Source organism: Arvicola amphibius, chromosome 6 (genome assembly GCF_903992535.2).
Source record: "Arvicola amphibius chromosome 6, mArvAmp1.2, whole genome shotgun sequence".
NCBI classification, from domain to species: domain Eukaryota; kingdom Metazoa; phylum Chordata; class Mammalia; order Rodentia; family Cricetidae; genus Arvicola; species Arvicola amphibius.
In genome coordinates this window covers 31,090,196-31,109,645 of record NC_052052.2, presented here as the reverse complement: position 1 = coordinate 31,109,645, position 19,450 = coordinate 31,090,196, and the positions used below count along the sequence as shown (strand labels likewise).

General features: G+C 38.6%; 1 protein-coding gene across 3 annotated transcripts in view; it reads left to right on the top strand.

Moving 5' to 3' along the window:
* The window catches only part of Foxj3 (forkhead box J3), an 85,691-nt gene that overhangs the window by 12,937 nt on the left and 53,304 nt on the right, over positions 1–19,450 (top strand). For all 3 annotated transcript variants that reach the window (XM_038332898.2, XM_038332896.2, XM_038332897.2), the window contains exons 2-3: positions 8,535–8,595; positions 13,189–13,513. In XM_038332898.2, coding sequence (XP_038188826.1) covers positions 8,535–8,595; positions 13,189–13,513 — 386 coding nt within the window. The remainder of the gene's footprint in view (positions 1–8,534; positions 8,596–13,188; positions 13,514–19,450) is intronic.

The window sequence follows — 19,450 nt, the reverse complement described above, 5'->3', positions numbered from 1 at the left end:
TCTTCGATTTCCAGTGCATAACCAAATTTCTGATTATTTAAAAATGCCTTGTACAGTTGGCTTTTAGTTGAATCAAGGTCCAGGCAAAGTCCATGCATTGCATTTAATTGTGTGTGTGTGTGTTTAAATTTTATCCAAACCATAGCTCCCTTCCCCTTTGTTTTTTGAGACAGGGTTCTCACTATATGTAGCCCAGGGAGTCTGTGATGGTTAGCATTAATTGTCAACCTAACAATTTAGAATTAGCTGACAAGGAAATGGACCTCTTTATATGCCTTTGTGTGGGGCTTTATCTTGATGCTATTATTTGGATGACACTGGGATCCTAGAACTGAGCTAGATGTAGGTAGTGCTCATTCATGCTCTGTTTCTGATTGTGGGTGCCATGAGACCAGCTGCTTCAGGCTCTCACCCTGACTTCCCCACCTGTTTTGATATTTTATTTATGTTTTTAACACATAAAGCTTGCCTGAAGATCAGAGTGCAGATCTAAGCCACTAGAGGCCAGGGAGTAGTGGCACACACCTTCAATCCCAGGACTTGGGAGGCAGAGACAGAGAGACCTCTGTTAGTTCAAGACCACCCTGGGCTGCACAAGATTTAATCTGTCTAAAAGTGAAACAGAGCTCACACACTTGGGATCATCCTACACCTTTAATCCCAACACTAGGGAGGTGGAGACAGGAGTAATAAGGCTGGGTGGAGAGAGGAATATAAGGCGGAAGGAGACAGCTCAGTGCAGTCTGAGGTTTGGTGGAGACAGTTGCAGTCTGGAGATGCAATCTGAGAACAGGATCACCCTTTGGTCTGAGCATTGATAGAGGTAAAAGGTCTCTCTAGTGGCTGGCTACACTGCTCTGATCCTTCAGCATTCACCCCTAATACCTGATTCCGGGTTTTATTTATTGAGACCAATTAGAATTCGTGCTACACCCACCATGAGGGACTGTACCTTGAACCATAAGACTTCTCTCCTTAGTTGCTTTTGTCTGGGTATTGTCACAGCAGCAGGGAAAGAAACACAGATAGTGACCTAGAGTTTCCTATGTAGCCCATGCTAGCCTTGAAGTATCCACTTGCTTCAGCCACCAAATGCCATCATTTTAGGCATGAGTCAACATATCTGACCTTTCTCCTTTTTACTTTTTGACATAATTTGACTCTTATGGTTCTTTTATCTGTCTCTTATAAAATTCTTTTATATTGCTTTTGAAACTGAGTCATACCTTAATTACAATAGCCTTCCTTCCCCCTTTCCTCCTTCCACCCTTCCTCTTGGTATTGGGGTCAATGGAATCTGCCTCATTCATTCATTGACTCATTCACTCACTCACTCACTCACTCACTCACTCACTCACTCACTCACTCACTCATTCATTCGTTTATATGGTGGGGCTTCATATAGTCCAGGATAGTCTTGAACTCAATATAGAGCCTGGGACCACCATGAACTTTTGATCCTCCTACCTCCACCTCCCAAGTAATAGGATAAGAGGCCTGTACCATCATGCTCAGTTTTAGAATCATCTGAAAATATCCCTCTAATCATGTCCTGATTAGAAACCCATGCTTGATTGTCTCTTGAATGAATCCAAATTATACCCTTTTTGGTCTGGTCTGTCAGTCATGCGTCTACTTGCTGTTTTTAAAACCACTTTAATTTAGTTTTATTGTTATTATGGTGCTAGGGATTGGACTCTTAGCCTCATACTTGCAAAGCATGTGCTCTTCCACTGAGCTGTCATCCAGTTCTCACTGAATCATACCACCTTTCTCCAGTGGAACTAGAACCAAGTTCATACCGTGCATGTAAAATTTTTTTCTTCAACAAGTTCACAAACATGTTTGAGAGGAAAAAATATATTTGTGATTCTAGGACTGATAATGAGTATTCAGAGAACCCTAGTTGATGTACCCAGCCTGTTATTCCTACACTCCCTCCAGAAATCCAGAGTTTCTGCCAGTTGAAAGAGAATGTCTTGATCTGGGTCTCTTGTTTATTCAGTGGCTCGAATCATTCTGTGGTTTAAATCAGGGATGACAGGTACACAGTTTGCATGTTAACTGCTTTCCCATCACAGTAGCTGTGGGTATCTATTACCTTTTGGTTCTGTTTAGAATTTACCTCAGGCAGCCACTGTTGGTTGAGCAGAATTGAAAATGATGTGAAACCTTTCTGATAACTTTGCCTGGTACATGAATCAACTGAATCACCAGATATAACTTTTGATTAACAGACACCCTGGGGTTCATCCAGTATTAATCCAGCATTAATAAATTAGGATTTCTAGGAATGGAAAAGAAATGATAGATGGGCAGTGGTGGCACATCTTTTATTCCAGCATTAGGGAGGCAGAGGCAGGTGATCGTTGTGAGTTCAAAGCCATCCTGTCTGTAGAGAAAGTTCTAGGGCAGCCAGGGCTCCTGTCTTGAAAAGTTTTTTTTTTTTTTTTTTTTTAAAGTCAGCAGTAGTTTTTAGACGATTTTAGGTAGCAGGGAGGTCATTTTTATTTTTATTCATTCTGGTATTGGAGACCGTAGCTTCCTATCATTTGGAGCACATTACAGAATTTATTCCTCTTGACGTTCAGAAAGTTCTGATAGGTTCATTTTACTTTTCAAGGCTATGATAGACTCTATTGCTTTGAATTATACTAGGCAAAGCACATGAATCCAATGCCCAAGATAAAGATACAGGATCCAGAGAAATGGCATGTTAGTTTTCTAAATATAAACTGAGCTCAGATTTAAAGCTCGGAACCCTTAGCTCTCTGAAAGCTAGTTCTATCTTTGTTTAATGAATATCTTTAAAAGTAATTAAAATGGGAGGGCTTACTTAATATATTGGGATTGGATAGTTTTTTTCCCTAGATTTTGAACATTTAACGAATGTCAGTAAAAGTGATTTGAACAATTAACATGGTTTAATTTGCTTTTGTCATATTTCCCATGGAAATAAATATATAAATTGGAGAAACAAAAGGTCTTTTTATTGGACCACATGATTTGATTTTTAGATCCGGATGTTGCGGTTATGTTATTGAGCAGAGGAGAAAGACTGGAGCTTCAGGATTATCAGTGAGTTAATGACAGGCCCAAAAATAGAATCCTCAGCTCTTTGCCTTGGTTATGATTTGGTTTGAAGAAGGGGGCCTGTGATCTGGTTCTGTAATTGCAGGAAGTAAGGTTTTGGGTTTGGAAAAAGTTACAGTAACTCTGTTGTGTTTGGCCAGGAAGTCTTCTCTCTCCTTTGTGTTTACCACCTGCTTTAAGACCATGATTTGAAGCAGAGGGAAGAAAAGGGGCCAGTCTTAAACTTTGTGCTTTAACTCTTAAAAAGCTGAGGCTAATGGTTGCTTCCTCCCCCAACTCATCTTGTCTCTTGTTTCTTCTTGGACTTGATTAGTTTCAGGAGAGGGGCATATACTATGTAGTTTAGTTAGTCCATAGGAAATAATAGTGGTTTCCTTATTTTTTTTAGATGTATGAACCTTAAAAATTGTTAATTTAGTTTTTGACAATCTCATACATGTATGCATTATTCATATCTGCCAACTCCCCTCCCATTTTGAACTTTTGTAATGGGCTGTATTTGTATCATTGTTTAGTGACTAGAGTATGGTTTGGAAATAATGGAGGCCTTAGAACACTGTTGAATGGATCAATTTGAAAGTGATTGTTAGGGGAGTTGCTTTCTAGTGAAGTCATTACTTTCTTCTGTTCTAGCTTTGGATCTTGTGACAGGTACTATACAGGAAAGAGCAGGAACTTGGCAGAATAAAAACATGTGTATGGCTGCTGAACTCTTCCCCCTAAACAGATATGATGGGATATTATTCACGTATCATATAGTTTATCCATTTAAAGTGCAAAATCCAGTGTGTTTTAGTATACTCACAGGTGCAAACAGCACTGCAGTCTAATTTTAGAACTTTTTCCTCCCCCTCTAAGACACTCCATACTCCATAGCAGCCACTTCCTACCCTCCTTTCTGTCTCCCCTCTCTGCTAGTCCTAAGAGAGTCTATTTATCAATTCACATTTGCCCAGTTTTGGATATTTTGTATAAATGGAATGGAATCATACGATTATAGGTTTTTGGCTTGTGTCTTTTTTTCCTTTAGCATAATGTTTTCACGGTTGTGCATGTATCATTTCTTTTTGTCAGTAATGGATGAACATAGTACTTTTATATTTAACACACTATCCACTCACTCCTCAGTTGGTAGGCATCTGGATTGTTTTACTCTTTTGTTGTTAGAATTTAATCTGTTTAGGTTTTTCCTCTGGGTTCAAACATTTAGGGAGGTTTCCTTTTCCTTTTTTTTTAAACCCAGAAGTGGGATTGCTGAATTAATAGGATAAGTCAGCTTTGATGGGCTGATGGACTTTTCAGAGGAGTTGCTCTAGCACTAAAGGATTTTAAGAACTTTAAGAAGTTTAAAATTTGTAAATTATTTCACTGTTATTTCTGGGTGCAGGTGTTCCTACTTTTTCCATCATGGCTTCTGAGGGTCAAAATCAGGTAGTCAGTTTTCATGACTAGTTTTTGCCCCCAGGCCAGCTTGCCTGCTGTGATTATGGTTTTGATTTGTATTTCTTTTGTGATGAATAATGTTAAATACCTGTGTATTTGTTAGATAGCTGCCTGTCTTCTTTGTCGCTAAGGCCGTTGAAATCTTTGCCTGGTTTTAAATTAGGTTATTTTTTTGATTACCGAGTTTTGAAGATTGTACACACACACACACACACACACACACACACACACACACTTATACATTCTGGATATAACTAACTTGCTCTTCTAATTGACTCTAAATTCTGTTGAGATAGAAATAATAGAGACTAGAGATCTGGTCAGTTTCAAACAGATCTTATTTTAACTTGCTTTAAAAATTGTCTTTGTTCAGATGTACATGTGTGGAGATCAGAGGCTGGTTTTGTGGAGTTGGTAGTTTGTGTGGATTCTGGGGATTAATCAAGGGTGCCAGGCTTGAAGGATCATCTTACAAGCACAGTCTTTTAACTTTCTTTTTCACAATTCTGAAAGAAATGGGTTGAACAAATGTAAATACAGTAGTCAACCACTGTAACAGTAACCAACTCTTAGCAACTGCTCCTTCCTTACCTGTTGTTCTCCACACCTAGTCTTCTGGCAACAACATTGCCATCTACTGTCATGTCCTAGATAAGAGCTTGGCTAGTCTGGACTGTTTGTATAAATGGAATCATATAATGTGTGGCCTTTTGTGTATGAGTTTTCACTCAGCACAGGCTTTCAAAAACTCATCTATGTTGTAATACATAAAAAGATACCATTCTTTTCTTTTTATGGTGGAATAATAAGTTACATATGTTGTCATTGATATATTGATATATACATTGCTTTCCTATTCATCAGCTGATAGTCATTTGTTCTTTAACTATGAATAGCCAAATGCTATGGAATGTTTAAGTACAAATTTTTATAGGAATATATAAATTGTCTTGGAGATACATGTATCTATAAATAGAATTGCTAAGTTCATGGTAACTTCAAACTGAAAGGTGTGTGTGTTTCTAGGGATTGAATTTAGGGTCTTGAGCATGTTAGGTAAGCATTCTGCCACTGAGCTGTTACCTTCGGTCTCCTTTTTTTTAAAGATTTATTTTTATTATGTATACAGTGTTCTGCCTACACACAAGAAGAGGTCACCAGATTTAATTATAGATGGTTCTGAGCCACCATGTGGTTGCTGGGGAATTGAACTCAGGACCTCTGGAAGAGCAGTCACTGCTCTTAACCTCTGAGCCATTTCTTCATCTCTCCAGCTTCCTCCTTTGCCTTTGAAAAAAATATAGTTGGTAGAGGAAAATATGTTTTCTAAAGAGTTAAAGAGTCAAAATGATTTTGGCTAATTCCACAGCTCTTCATTACTACCCACCTATAGTACAGATGACCATGGGTGATGTTTGGGTCAGCAGAGCAAATGCATCCAGATTACTGCCTCACAGTAGAGGTGAAGAGGGAAGAGATCAAGTCCTAGGTGTTTGTCTTTTATTAAGGTCTACCCACCTATAAAGTTACTTCTTTGGAAAGGAGTGTTTAGAGAGGGTGTATTTCATAGAATTAAGAGTTAGAACTGTTGGCTCTAACAGAGTTGAGATAGCAGAACCCTGAGAGCCATCTTACATGAAAAGATTGCAATTTTATGATGATGATGGAGCCACTTTTAGGAATGGTAAGTTTAAAATTTTCAATAGGCAGTGTTTTGTGCATGGTTGGAGAACTGAGGGTACCCTGCTGGACACAGACAGGTTCGCTCTGCATATTGGCTTTTAAAGTACAATGCTAGCTAGCTAAACTATGTGAAGTGAAACAGCAGGGAAAGGTAACCTTGGACCTAAGCTCTGTGGTTTGACTGTGCTGATATTTCTGCTCTATCTTGCTGTGGGTGGCCCATTTTTGTTTTGATTGTGAATTCATTTACACACATTCATTATTTTGAACTCCTGCTTGGAGGATTTTTTTAACCCCAGACCTAGGTCAAAGGTGAATTTCTCCTATATCTTACAGACATTTTAAGTGAGATTCTAGCTCTGAGCTTGTGTGCCAAGGGAGATACCACAGTACTTGCTATACTAGCCCCATCCCCATGCCTCTCCACTTAGTGCCAAGGATTAAAAAACAGTTCACCTTGATTTCTCTTGGATAAGACCTATGTTTTGCTGCTTTTACTTTGAGAGATTTCAGAGTTTGTCAGACTGTTCGAGAAAGGCTGGTTTTAGTACTCTGCTTACCTTTAGTTTCCTCCTCCTTGTCTAGTTTTACTTTTTTTTTTTTTTTGGTTTTTCGAGACAGGGTTTCCCTATAGTTTCTAGAGCCTGTCCTGGAACTAGCTCTTGTAGACCAGGCTGGCCTCGAACTCAGAGATCCGCCTGCCTCTGCCTCCCGAGTGCTGGGATTAAAGGCGTGCGCCACCACCGCCCGGCTAGTTTTACTTTCATACCTTATTTCATACCAAGTTTTTGGTTCTTTTATAAGGGTTTTTAGCAAATGTAGCTGGCAATATAGTTATTTTCAGTGCTTATGGTCATCAGGCCTTCCATCTTGTCATCCCAACAAAAACAGATGTTTCTGTCTTTTTAGTTACTGAGAATCCATTTAAGTTTCCTAAAAGTTATAAACTTAGATTAAATTCTCGTGATTTATTTGACTCTTTTTAGTGTTTAGAAAATAACAGAGTTCAAACAAGGTTTTGTATTTCTTCTTTTGAAAACAAGTTCTTACAGCTTGTTCTTACTGTCTAAAATGCTGCCCAACAGTGCTGTGCTGGATCTAGGAATGAGTGGACTCTTCAGAATAAGCACTACCTGTAGATGCTCACATTTCATCGTGTGTACTCTACACATTGTGTACCTAACATACTCCAGTCCTTCTGTAGTCCTGTTATCCTAGGCATTTGTGGATTATATTTTGTGCCTAGTAAAAGTATTGGCATTCTGTCATTGTTATACCGTGTGCTAATAGATACATTTATATTTATTCATTTATTCTAAACAGGTCTGTAATGGTTAATTCATAAAATTAGATCGATGGTATTATCCCCAAGTTTTAATGAAGAAAATAGTAATGTATCAGAATCTGAACTTCTCAAATACCCTTTTACTCAAGTGCTACTCTGCTCTTAACTTTCAGATTTTAAAGCTGTAGTGTGAATAATAAAAACCCAGAGACTAATATTAGGGTTCAACCGGAAAAGCAAAGCAGCCAAGTCACTAGAGAAGTCTTATCTCTATCAAGACTGGGTGACCTCGGACTAAACAGACAGCCTCTCTCCTCATTTTATATTCCCATTAGTGCTGGGATTAAAGGCATATGACTCCTTAGTACTGGGATTAAAGGTGTGAGCTGCCACCATCTGGATTTATTTCTACATTGAATTTTGTGCATCCCAGGGTGGCCTTGAACTCAGAGATCCATCTAACTGTCTCCCAAATCCTGGGATTAAAGGTGTGTGTCACCATTGCCTGACCTCTTATGGCTTTAGCTTTGCCTCTGATCTTCATATAAGATTTATTTATCCAAATACAAATAATATACTACTAAATAAAGCACTACATAGATCAAGCGGATTTAATAGGTAAAACCAATAAGATAACATTTTTTTTTTTTTATTGAAGACTGTTGTATGGGGGAGAGGATATGGGCATAGGTACTACTGGCATGCTCAGTGCCAATAGTAGCTTTTAGACACCTTGCTGGAATGTGGAGACTCCTGCTGAATACTTTGGACACACTCTGTTCTGTGACTCATCTGTTAAATATTATGAGGTCTCAGCACCTTCCATGTCAGAGTTACAGTGTCTGTCTCTTCTACGTGATTGATACGTGTGTCATTGATACTACCAGTAATACTTTTCATTCATACATGCTTTCTTAATTGTAATTCTTTTAGCTTTCGATTTTTGTTTACTGTTTTTATTAGAATTGTAGTTAGGTTATAGTTTAATTTACTTCGAAGCATCTAATGATTAATTCTTTTTTACTTTTAGATTTTCTTTGTGGCCAGATGGGTTTGTATGGACAAGCTTGTCCATCTGTAACTTCATTAAGGTGAGTACTCTTCTCTTTCTTTTTTTCTTAATTGGAACATCTAACATTTGAAAAGTTATGTTGGTCATGTCATGTTGCAGTGAAATTCAAGGTGAGGCTTATAGGCCCATTTTTCTATATGGTGTGGCAGCCAGGCTCTGAAGCCATAGGCCCCACCTGAGGTGGTCATGTAGCCTTGCTGTCACTGCCCTAACAAGGGCCAGGATGTTTTGCTCCTTCCTTTATAATTTGGAGGATGCCTTATAGAGATGCTGATTCAAGCCTATGTGACAGCTAGCATACAGAGCAGACAGGTAGTTGTGGACATGACAAAAGGCCATTTACCTGGTTACTTAGGGGACAGAATGCTAATGCATTTTCCCTAAGTTAAGTTTTGGTATAAAGACTGTTTGGAGAATAAATGGAGAAATTCTTCAGGATGAGAGACCACTGAGAAAGAATCTTCTTCCCGATAAAGCCATGTGAATTGTATCTTTATTTCTGCACCTCCACACCAGTCGAGAAAGATAGTTTATATTAGGGTCTGGTCAAGAGAAATAATTTATGGTCCGGGCTAGTACTGGGACCCTGACAGAGGCTCAGTAAAGTGTTGTTTTTTTTTTTTTTTTTTTTTTGAGACAGACACACACACACGTCTGCATTGTGTAGACAGACACACACACACGTCTGCATTGTGTAGTCACTTGTTTTAACTCTCAAAGTTCTTTTGAGGAGCTGAGGGATGTCATGATACAGGGTATTAAACTTGGATATAAATTCTGTGCTATTTTATTTAATCCGTGTCTTATAAGAACAGGCTCTTACTCAGCTTTGGAGGTATAAAATGGGAAGAAATAATGGACTAGGCTTTCTACAGGGAGAGATGCTTGGTTGAGTGGAGAGGCCATTTCAGATAAGAAAGTTTCTGTTCCTTATTGAATTAGTTATATTTTCAGATAATTTGTACCTACATATTATTAGGTAGCATCAGAAATACTAGTTTATGGTCACTGTCCACAGTGGGGATGTATGAGGGGGCTGAAGGTAGAAAGCTTAGGTATATGATGCACTTAAATGAAGTGTGTTAAATGCCAAATTTATGTTAGAACATCTCTAGGAAATTTAGAGCAGAATTAGTAAAACAATAATAAAAGCTAAAACTTTTGAAAATGTGTTTAGTTGTAGTGTCAGGAGAGAAACATCAGAAGTGCGTGGCTGTGATGACAGGAGGGCAGGGCTGCTAATGTCTCTGAGTGTAATGTTGGACCCGAGGTGATTAGTGGGGAGAGATGGTGAGATGCCAGCTCAGGAGTCCTAGTGTCAGCTAGGAGGCTTTTGGAATGGAGTGAGATAAAGTGGCCTGGCATTTCTTAGCCAGATCTCCAGAACCAGATTCCTTGGCTCTTTCTGTGCTGTTTTAAAACTTAGCACAATCCATCTCTTATATGGATTTCTGCATCACCATTCCACTAACAGACTTCTTTCTAAAACTACTGGCGATCTGGCTAAATTTAATGGTCTGATTTTATATTTTTTTGCTTAATGGAGAGTCAACTGGAGCTTCTGGCTTAAGTATCACAGTGGAACCACTTTCTGCCTCACTGCCAAGTGTGTATTTACTTTAATAAATCACAAACAGCCCTCCCTCCTTTTCAGACTTTATATTTGAGGAATTTAATGGAGTACTTAATACTTGCTCTAGCACAAGAAATAGAAGTGCAACATGCCATAATTCTGACACAGTATACCCTTCTTCCCAGGCTGTTTAGATCTTCCCTTCCTTTAAGATGCAGATGGAGTTCTTCTTTCCTGCCTCCAGGACTTCTAGTCTGTGTTTCCTTCCTGAGCATTTATAGCACCTGCACTCAGTGTTGCTCCTTCATCCAATTCTTTTCATATTTGGTCTTTTTATTTTTGTTTCTCGAGACAGGGTTTCTCTGTAGCTTTGAGGCCTGTCCTGGAACTAGCTCTTGTAGACCAGGCTGGCCTCGAACTCACAGAGATTTTGCCTACCTCTGCCTCCTGAGTGCTGGGATTAAAGGCGTGCGCCACCACCGCCTGGCTCATGTCTGGTCTTGATTAAACTGTCGGTTCCTGAAGGGCAAGAAATCGATAATGGTTCTCTATATTTATTACACAAGCATAGTCTCATACACATGTGGAATTATGAATTCTTGTTAAACGTATTGCCACACATTTTAAATACCTCCTTCATGCTGACATATCCCCGGAATGTTAAGTTCTTACACTAGTGTCAGTTACACTTCAGTTTAAACATACCTTTATGTTAATGTGGGGAATGTAACAGCGGCTGTCTTAAAATTTTGAACAAGGTAAAGCTATGTGCAGGGAGAGAGAGTGAGACAACAGCATATAGGTGAATAATAGCCGATATTTCTTTGATGACTGAACAGTAAAAAAGATGTGGGCTCTGGTTTTAGTTCTCATAATTGCCTTTGTGGAAACAACCTCTAATGTCAGTGAACACTTATTTTTTTTCATCTTTAAATTAAAGGTCAGAGGCTGTAAACTTCAGGAATCTTCCCCCACCCCCAACTCATTTGGTATAGTGTAATCTTGAAATTAGCACATCTCCTTATTTCATAGGCTTATAAAGTACTCACGCAGGACATGAGCATTTCCGATTGCTACAGTGTGGGGGGGTAATGTGAGTTACTTCTTTGCTTTAAGAGCCTTGAAGGTGTCATTTAGGGGAATTTAAATTTGGTTTTCCGAAAAGGAGGACAGAATTTGAGAAGCAGGGTAAAGCAATGACTCTCAGAGCATTAGGTAAATAGATGTGAATAGGGCTCTGGTTCTCTGTATCTGTCTTCTTCCTTCTTGTCTTTCTCTCCCTTCTCCCCTTCTTTTTCTTCTCCAACTCCCTCTTCCTTCTCTTCTTCCCTCAATCATTTCCCTCTTCCCTTGTATCTTCTCTACCCCATCAACTCAAAAGTGCATTAGTACTTTACCTTCCCAAGACACTCCTAGACTAATATTAACACTTTCTGACTATTTTCTCTGTGTATGCATGTATGCCTTACAGGTAGTATCTTAAGCATAGTTATCTTGATTGTTTCATTGTGTATATGAGGAAGCTGGAATTTCAGACAGTGAACATTATGACAGGCTCACAGCTGGAAACTGTTGTAGTCAGTACTTGAATTCTTATTCCCAAACCTGTGTTGTCTCTCAGAAATTGACTCTGCCCAGTACTCTAGGTTGCTTTTTGCTAGGAGCTACTTGGGATTAAGTAAGGGCTTATATGGGGTGTTCCCTGCCACAAGATACTCCTCCTCTGCCTGGCCTTTTTTCTGTTTTTGTAGTGTCGGGGAACAAATCCAGGCCCTTCTATATGCTAGAGTATTCTACCACAATTTTGACTGTAGCGCCGTTTTTGTTCTTTGGTATCACTTAGACGTCCTTTTCATCTTTGCTTTGTCATTGGGTCACTAGTCTTGCTTTTGTGATCCTGGGACAGAATGTTTGTGTGCTCTGTCTGAACACCAGCAATTGCAGTGTGAAGTGTCAGCATCCTTTTCTGTGTTCTTATCTCCCATCCCTACGGCAGCTTATTTCTTTTTTTTTTCTAGAGAGTGTGTTAACCTACTGAAACTTTTCTTCTTTGGGTGGTAATAACATGAATTTTTTAGCCTCAGAGAAAAATACATTAGAACTTCCAACTTGTAGGGTATGTATTGAAGCCTGGGTTTGTGGTGTAATTTTTGACCATTTGTGGTTCAATCTCTTAACACATTTTACACTCCTAGGTCTTTAGTTTTTGTAAGTTGGTTTCTTGGCTTTGGTTTTTACAAACTCCTGGTACTGCCTGTCCTCCTTTCCCTCCATAGTGTCCTTGACTGTCAGCTCCTCAGCTAGCTTGTCTTCTTGCTATTCTTGTCTGCCCTGCTTTACTCTTCCTACCTTCCTCCTGCTCAACTTTACCTTCCTGCCCTAATGCAGATTCCTGCATCTGTTTCTCAATTCTCTGACTCCTTGCCTTCACTTTAGTCTTGGTACACCTTTGTATAGCTGGTGAAATATTGTAAAAGAAATTGAGATGGAAGTGTACTGTTTGGCTGTGTGGTGGTGGCGCACGCCATTAATCCCAGAACTTGGGAGGCAGAGACAGGTGGATCTCTGTGAGTTCAAGGCCAGCTTGGTCGACAAGCTAGGTCTGGGACAGGCTCGATGGCTACAGCAAAACCCTGGCTCGAAAAACAAAAAACAAAGAAAGAAAAAAGTGTATAATTTGGTATCTTGGTAAGGAATTGGGCTACTGAGTTTTCTTTTCTTTTTTTTTTTTTTTTTGAGTTTTCATACCAAGATCCTGCTGCCGCCCTTCCTCCCTTCCAAGATTATTAGTAGTCAGTGTATGCGTTTTTTTTGTATTTTAAACCCTTTATGACTTGAGAGAGGAAAAAATAAGAAAAAGATTGGAAATGTTAATCCCTTAAGTATTTAGTTTGGTCTTTTATGTAACCCAGCCTTTCCCTCCAGATTTAACTCAAGCTTTCCCTTACTTTGAAACTTCTAGATTTATGAATATTGGATTATTTTGAGAAGCAGGGGTTGTTTTCCTTGATATTCACGAAGGAGTCTATTTACCTTCAGGATGACATCTGAACTGGAGAGCAGCCTAACATCTATGGACTGGTTACCACAGCTTACCATGAGAGCAGCCATACAGAAATCTGATGCTACACAAAATGCACACGGAACGGGAATTTCTAAGAAGAATGCACTCCTTGACCCAAATACAACGCTGGACCAGGAAGAAGTCCAACAGCACAAAGATGGAAAACCTCCGTACAGTTATGCCAGCCTCATCACATTCGCAATTAATAGCTCACCCAAAAAGAAAATGACTTTAAGTGAGATTTACCAGTGGATTTGTGATAACTTCCCGTATTATAGAGAGGCTGGCAGTGGTTGGAAGGTAAGCATTTTGTTTAAATTAAAGCTTTTGTGTAATAAGCAATGATAATAGCGTTAATTGCAACGAAACTTTGTTGAAAGCCGTAAAACTAAAGATTAAATTCTGTCTTAATCATTTTTAGGATGCCAAAAATGGGAAAAAAAAATTTAATTCCATTGATTGATAGTTTGATGATGTGAGTATGTATATACCACCTTGCACACATGGAGACCAACAGCCGTGGGAGTTTGTTTTCTCTTTCTACTAATTTGCAGATTTAAAATCCCTCTTAATTGGTTTATTAGTATGAAAAATGATTTTTAATAGCTTGCTTTTTTAGCAAATCTGTTTTAACATTATTTCAGTGGGAAAAATACATTTTCTAAAGTTTATAAAAAACTTTTAAGTTTATTAGTGTTTTGCCTGCATGTATGTCTGTACACTGCATGCCTTTCTGGTGGTCATGGAAGCCAGAAGAAGGTATTAGATCCACTGGAACAGGAGTTACAGATGGTGTTGGGCCACCATTTAGGTCCTGGGAACTGAAGCTGGATCTACTAGGAGAGCAGCCACTGTTCTTAATTGAGCCATCTCTCTAGACTAGAAGTATATTTTGAAATTGAACTCACAAAATTTTGTGCTATAGCTCATTGGTAGGTGTTTGCCTAGGAAGCATAAAGTCCCTTGTTTGAATTCTAGCTCCCCCCTTGAAAGATACAAAACCAATTTTTCCCTGAAGGCGTAAATCACAAACAATCCCACACCAGTTTGGAGTTATGATTAATAGAATGGTTATTTATTAAAAGGGGGAAAAACTTACAGATCACCGTCCCAGCCAACAGCCCTCTGCGCAATTAGGAAGGGAGCCTAGTCGCTGGAAGCAGAGCCTGAAGCCAGAGAGCGAGCGGAGGGAAGTGGCCACATTTTTAAAAAGAGAGACCATGCCCCAATGGACTGGTATCTCAGCGGCTATTGGCTGAAGGAGCAGAAGGAGCTCCCGCAACATTTCCCCCTTTGAGATAGGGTTTCTCTCTGTAGTCCTGGTCTCTGCCTCCTGAATGCTGGAATTAAAGGCATGTGACAACTCTGCCCAGCCCAAACTTAAACCTCAGAATTAAAACATCATTGTAAACAAGTAGTAGTAGTTTATTTAAACTCTATTTTTCTGTTTTTACTACCAGACACTCTTGGTGCTTTTTGTCAAGGTTTGGATTAGTGCGATATAAGTCCTTTTAGCAGTAGAAAAACATGGTGTTTGTAGAGAAAAAATGGCCAAAATTTGAGTAAGAAAGCTTATCAGAGACTTGTGAGTCTTTATCAATGACTGGCAACATGAATTCCTGAAGATACCATACAGGTAACATAATGAGTTACGTACAGAGTTATCAAACCAATGGGAACAGTTCTGAAACTTTTAATGTGCCTGATAGGTTATAATAGATGAGCATAGAATGATATATTTTCCTCCCCCATCTCCCTCTCTCTGTCCTGATCCCAGAGGGAAGGACACTCACAATGGAAAAAGAAAGATACAGGTAGATAAATCTGTGTTGATTGGATTAGAGGTGCCAGTTTAAAATAGCAAGCAGTAGACTGCTTTTAAAATTTAGATTCTTGGATTGAAACTCAGGAGATTTTGAATTAGTTACTTCGGATGGATCCCAAGAATCTATATATGAGTTTTTAAAAAATATTTTGGTTTTTATTTTGTGTGGGTGTTTTGTCTGCATGTTTGTCTGTACTGTTTACCACATGTGTGCCTGGTGTCCATGGAGTTCAGAAGAGGGTCAGATCCTCAAGGATTGGAGTTGCAGACAGCTGTGGCTGCTTGGACTTGAACCTGTGTTCTCTGTTAAACAGACTGCTAAGCCACCTCTCCAGCCCCGTATCTTGAGTTTTTTGATAAACTGTTTTGTGGGATGGGATTTTCAATGCCAAGAAGTAAGTATGTCTTGAATGCATATTTACCCTGAGCCATTTCTCTCTAGGCTAGCTTGGGTTATTCTAACTGCCTACCTTCCTTTTTTTCTGGGGTTACTGGCGATAGACACCGTCCAGGTTGGGAAGCCTCAAACAGCAAAGACCAAAGTAGTGACATGTGTGGTGTATTGTGTATGGGTGTTTTTATTACACTTTTGATATGTAAAATTTTGATATGTAAAAAATGATTGAACAGATTTTTGATGACTATAAAAAGCTTTTGTGATCTAGGTTTTAGGTTAATGGGCAGGATCTCAATCCTTAATGAGGCCTTTTACATTTTGTTTAAGAATACAGTATGGGTTAGGAAACCTATTAAACATAAAAAGTTAGGAGATCTGACCTAACCAGGGAAAGTCAGTCAGGGCTTCTAGAAGGAACTGATTATAGGCAATGGAGAGAGATGACTCAGTAGTGAGGAACACATGCTGACTTCCTGGAGGAGGACATACGTTTGGGTCCCAGTAATATAGGTTGGGCAACCCCTAGCCTCCTGTAACTCCTGTTTAAGGCACTGCAGCACTCTCTTCTGGCTTCCATGAAACCTGTACACATGTTGCATATATCCACACACACATAAATACAAAAAAAGTTTTAAAAAGATCTGATATTTAAAGTAAGAGCAGATATAAAGTTGGGTAGATTAAGGTAAGCTGAAGAGAAGTCTAGGGGCAGTAATTTTGCAAACTTAGCAACTTAAGAAAAGCATAGAAAGTGAGAAAGAAAATTTGGATCTATGTAGACAGTGAGGTAGTTCAGAACATGTCTTTGGATGCTTAAAAATACTTGAGTTTTATAAAAAGTATTTAAAATAGGAACGTTTAGGAAGGTTTTAAGTGACTAAGATCAGATTTGTAATGCTGACACATAACCGCCTATAGTGTGGAGAATGGCAGAGAGGGGAAGGAAGTATCAGGCTGTTGTACTACTATTGGTGAATCTTGTGTCCAAGACTGACACAGGAATAGAAAAGATGGTGACTAGTCTTGGTTGAAGACCCATTTCTAGAGAGGAAGATAAGACAGGAGGGAACAATATACAAAAGTTCAATTCAGTGTAAAACATTTAAAACTAGTGGTTGTTTTTTAAAAGTAGAATCAATAATCTACCTTTATATTACCATATCTGTATCCTCCCTTTTTTCTTTTCAAAACAAGAACCTTGAATCTAGTTTTCTTTGCTTAGCTTTTTTCCTGACCATTACCAAATCCCTAAACAATGACAGATATCCACAACCCATTGAATGACCAAAAACTACCTATCTCACTTCTTATGAATGTGGGTGTTGTATTATTAAATTTACTTCCTGCTGTCTGGGTGTGACAAAATCTTTAGGGAATCCTGAAAAGAAAAATTTGGGTTAATTGTCCAGTCTGGGAGAGGTAGCTATACCATTATTTTTGTCCAGTCTCTGCATAATGGGAAAGTGCAGGGCTTGTCTGTAGTCTGTGAGGCTGGATCATCTCAGCTAGCCACCTCAAAATTGTTCTGAGCAGTTTGTAGTTCAAAGCTGATCTTCAGGTGGTATTTATCAGCTTAGTGGTGTTTATTGTCCTGGAGGAATCATCTTTGTGGGTCCCCATCCTCCTTTTGTAAACTTCAAAGGTTGCTGTTAGGTGTGCTCATGGTTCACTGCAGAAAACTGATAGAATCGTAACCTGAAATCATGTACAAGAAGGGAAATGAAAACTCTTTTTTAGAATTAGTACTCTGTAGGACCGTTAATATCATGACAAGTTTTAAATATATACATATTAATCTTATAAATCTTTTACCTTAAAAGCTTTCAAAGGGTCAGTATAAAAACCAAAGGAATATGAGATTAGTAGCAATAAAATAGTCCTTAAAATTTTGTTTTTCTTCTGTTTCATATCAGGTTCTCTTACATGAGACAGATTTTGAATTTCACTTTAACAAGCATTCTTGGATTTAGAGAAAGAGAGAGCCAAATTCTAACTCCAAAGCCAACTTTAATATTTAATTGGACTGGGACTACAAAGACCATTTGCATTGTATGTATGTAGAGAACAACAGAAACAAAACATTTGGGAAGATATATGATCTAGCACATCATACAGAGACCCAAATCACTCCATTGTAATTGTTTTTTTTTTTTTTTTTTCCATTGCTGCTGCCACCACTGGGCTAATTATACTTTCACTTTTTTTTTTTGCCATTTCTGATCTATTTAAATTTTGTAATCTTAATTTCCATTTACTTTTAAATTTTTGTTTACATTTTTGTTTTTCTTGTAACAATGCTAGCTGGAGACACAGGAAGTGCATTATTTTAGTTTTTTCTTTTGTATTAGCCCTTGAGTATGGTTTTTATTTTTTAAATTCTGTATGATCTTTGAAATTCTTGTGTCTTACAGGCATCTTGTGTTTGACATCTGTGTTGTTTTACAAGATTTTCTACTTATTTCACTTTTCCTTCTACCCATTTTTTTCTTTGTCCCAGGAGTTTTTAGGTTTTTAATTTTTGTCTGTTTCAAGTCTATGGGCATATGCTAGGTTTTTTGGGAAAACATCTAATGATCTGTCTTTGAGTTTCCAAGTTTTTTTTTTTTTCTAGTGTGTCCAGTTTATTTCTAAGCCTATCGAAGGTATCCTTTTATCTTGGGGGGGGTGATGTTGTGAATCATACCCAACCATGCCTAGTATATGCTGGAAGGCTTGATTTTTCTGTTTTTATTTATCTTTTGTGTTTGCTTATTATGGTTTCTACATCTCTATTAAAGTTCTTTATCTCTAAATGCAAATTGTTTACTTCGTTTTCTGCCGGATCCCGTAATATATTAATCATAATTAGAATTTGTGACAATTCTGAAATTTCATTTCACTCTCAATTAGCTTGTGTGTACTACTTTATCTCTGACAATGATGTTTTTCTTGCTCTCTCATATTCTCTGATTGAATACCAGGTGGATCTGTAGAAGAACGGTTGAAATTAAAGTAGTGTTTTTATTTGTAAATGGACAATCGTCTTTTTTCTTTTCCTCTGGTTATTCATATAGGAGACTCAGTCAGTCTTAGATTAGCTAAATTTAGGTGGTGACTTTGTCTTATGCATATTACATACTTTCTTTTAGCGGTGTGCTCCTGTTGTACTTCAACAGGGGATTTGTACGCTATAGACCCCCATTTTCTCATTCTTTTAGGTTTTAGGTGTTTATATGGACGTACCTTGACTATTTACAGGCAGCAGTATTGTTATGTAGTGTTCTGCTAGTTCAAGCCAGAGTGGTTTTGTAGCTGTAGTTGGCTTTGGATGGGACTCTGCTCTTTTCTGAGATGTAGCTGACCCATCTGTATGGTATCAGCATCAGTTCTTAGGGTGCACGGCAGCAGCTTATACCGTTCCTAGAGGAAAAGGGTTTTGTTTCTGCTTTTTCCTATAGAACCAGTAGATTTTTTGCCTGTATCCTTGCATAGGGTTTCTTGTTTCTCTGTAGAAGTACTTTATTTCCATCCTTTTCCCAGAAGTAATGAAGCCTTACCAGAGTAGTATAAGGAGAGATTTTGTTGCCATCACTTCAGACTTACATATTTATGCTGTGACAAAAATCTAGGAAGGGAAAACCAAACCAAAAAACCCGTTTAGTGGGGGTTGCATACATTTAGTCCCAGCACTTGAGAGGCAGAGGCAGGCAGATCTCTGTGTTTGAGGCCAGTTTGGTCTATATAGTGAGTTCCAGGCCAGCCAGGGCTACATAGAGAGAAACCCTGCCTCAAAAAATGAGGTGGGGGAAAACAATATGAAAGTTGGTAGACTTAGTAGGTAGTCTATTCATCACCATTCTTCTGACATTCACGTCTCTCTTCTGTATCACTATGGAGACCTGCTCTCTGGGTGGTTTACCCTACTCCAGTCTTTCTAATGAGCACATGGTGAATGCTTATGGAGAAAACGTTGAGTGAGTATGATTTTGTCTGGGGCTCTTGTTACTAATAGACTGACTTACTATTCCAGTACTTG